The 2,500-nt window shown below is 42.2% G+C and overlaps 2 protein-coding genes across 2 annotated transcripts in view; one reads left to right on the top strand and one right to left on the bottom strand.

The window, feature by feature from the left end:
- Positions 1–2,500, top strand: part of LOC137657609 (palmitoyl-protein thioesterase 1-like) — a 376,665-nt gene that overhangs the window by 21,032 nt on the left and 353,133 nt on the right. The gene's annotated exons all lie outside the window — the stretch shown is intronic.
- Positions 764–2,368, bottom strand: LOC137657167 (uncharacterized). The gene has a single exon (XM_068391513.1). The coding sequence runs from the start codon at positions 2,366–2,368 to the stop codon at positions 764–766; it is 1,605 nt and encodes a 534-aa protein (XP_068247614.1).

Below are 2,500 nucleotides of genomic sequence, written 5' to 3'. Positions count from 1 at the left end.
TATATATATACATATATATATATATATATATATATATATATATATATATATATATATATATATATATATATAAGCATATATATTTGTTTAGTTATGCATGTGTTGATCTAAGAGTATTGTGGGAAATATTTTTTTAGTCATCTATTTTTCAATAATGTTTTTGAAAATAAAGATTAGATAACTCATTAGAATATTTTCGAAAATAGAGATTAGATAACTCGGTAGAATATTTCAAAGGAAAATAAAGATTAAATAACTCAGTATACTTGTTTAAAGAAAATAAAAATTTTATATTTTAATAAGATTCTTAAGGTAAATTAAGATTATGTAACTTAGTAGAATTTTTTTTAATGGAAAATGAAGATTAGATAACTCAGTAGAATTCTTAAGGAAATAAAGATTAGGTAACTCATTAGAATATTTTTGAAAATTAAGATTAAATAATTTAGTAGAATATTTTAAAGAAAATGAATATTAGGATACTAACCATTTATGTATATGATTAATGTCCAAGACACTCTACCCAAGCTAGAACCTGGAAGGGCCAGTCAACGGTCGTTGATGACTGAGTGGGTAGACTCACAGGCTCCCTCAAAACCCCCATTACTAGCTCACAAGGGCTGTGTGCTTGAAGAAACTCCAAGAAACTGTCGAGCTTCATCAGGTCTCGAATTCCTGACTCACGGAATGTGAGTCGGGGACGTTTCTAATAGGCTATCACAGCCATACGGATACAAATGCGGGACTTCCAACTTATCAAGGATTACTTGATACGATTAATTAACAAACAGGGAGTGGGAAGGTTCTGGGGAAACAGCACAGGAATAGAGAGGTTCCGGGGAAACAGCACAGGGAGTTGGAAGGTTCTGGAGAAACAGCACAAGGAGTGGGAAGTTTCTGGGGAAATAGCACAGGGAGTAGGGAGATTCCGGGGAAACAGCACAGAGAGTTGGAAGGTTCTGGGGAAACAGCACAGAGATTTGGAAGGTTCTGGAGAAACAGCACAAGGAGTGGGAAGTTTCTGGGGAAATAGCACAAGGAGTAGGGAGATTCCGGGGAAACAACACAGGGAGTTGGAAGGTTCTGGAGAAACAGCACAAGGAGTGGGAATTTTCTGGGGAAATAGCACAGGGAGTAGGGAGATTCCGGGGAAACAGCACAGAGAGTTGGAAGGTTCTGGGGAAACAGCACAGAGATTTGGAAGGTTCTGGAGAAACAGCACAAGGAGTGGGAAGTTTCTGGGGAAATAGCACAAGGAGTAGGGAGATTCCGGGGAAACAGCACAGAGAGTTGGAAGGTTCTGGGGAAACAGCACAGAGATTTGGAAGGTTCTGAAGAAACAGCACAAGGAGTGGGAAGTTTCTGGGGAAATAGCACAAGGAGTAGGGAGATTCCGGGGAAACAGCACAGAGAGTTGGAAGGTTCTGGGGAAACAGCACAGAGATTTGGAAGGTTCTGGAGAAACAGCACAAGGAGTGGGAAGTTTCTGGGGAAATAGCACAAGGAGTAGGGAGATTCCGGGGAAACAGCACAGAGAGTTGGAAGGTTCTGGGGAAACAGCACAGAGATTTGGAAGGTTCTGAAGAAACAGCACAAGGAGTGGGAAGTTTCTGGGGAAATAGCACAAGGAGTAGGGAGATTCCGGGGAAACAGCACAGAGAGTTGGAAGGTTCTGGGGAAACAGCACAGAGATTTGGAAGGTTCTGGAGAAACAGCACAAGGAGTGGGAAGTTTCTGGGGAAATAGCACAAGGAGTAGGGAGATTCCGGGGAAACAGCACAGAGAGTTGGAAGGTTCTGGGGAAACAGCACAGAGATTTGGAAGGTTCTGAAGAAACAGCACAAGGAGTGGGAAGTTTCTGGGGAAATAGCACAAGGAGTAGGGAGATTCCGGGGAAACAGCACAGAGAGTTGGAAGGTTCTGGGGAAATAGCACAGAGATTTGGAAGGTTCTGGAGAAACAGCACAAGGAGTGGGAAGTTTCTGGGGAAATAGCACAAGGAGTAGGGAGATTCCGGGGAAACAGCACAGCGAGTTGGAAGGTCCTGGGGAAACAGCACAGGGAGTGGGAAAGTTCTGGGGAAACAGCACAGAGAGTTGGAAGGTCCTGGGGAAACAGCACAGGGAGTGGGAAAGTTCTGGGGAAACAGCACAGAGAGTTGGAAGGTCCTGGGGAAACAGCACAGGGAGTGGGAAAGTTCTGGGGAAACAGCACAGAGAGTTGGAAGGTCCTGGGGAAACAGCACAGGGAGTGGGAAAGTTCTGGGGAAACAGCACAGAGAGTTGGAAGATTCCACGGAAACAGCCAAAGGAAATGGTGATTGATTGTTTGATCTGGAGTTTTCTGGCATCCTGACATCTGAGGTCATTGACGCCAATATCATTTGTTATAAATAAAGAATAAAAGGAAACTCAATTTTAAATCATGAAAGCAAAGATGTAATAATCAAATTTAAATAGCTTTCAGAAGACCTGCTTCTTAAATAAATCTAAAAATACCG

Source organism: Palaemon carinicauda, chromosome 18, assembly GCF_036898095.1.
Source record: "Palaemon carinicauda isolate YSFRI2023 chromosome 18, ASM3689809v2, whole genome shotgun sequence".
Taxonomy (NCBI): domain Eukaryota; kingdom Metazoa; phylum Arthropoda; class Malacostraca; order Decapoda; family Palaemonidae; genus Palaemon; species Palaemon carinicauda.
Note: the sequence above shows the minus strand (reverse complement) of the source record. Positions and strands in the feature narration are given on the sequence as shown.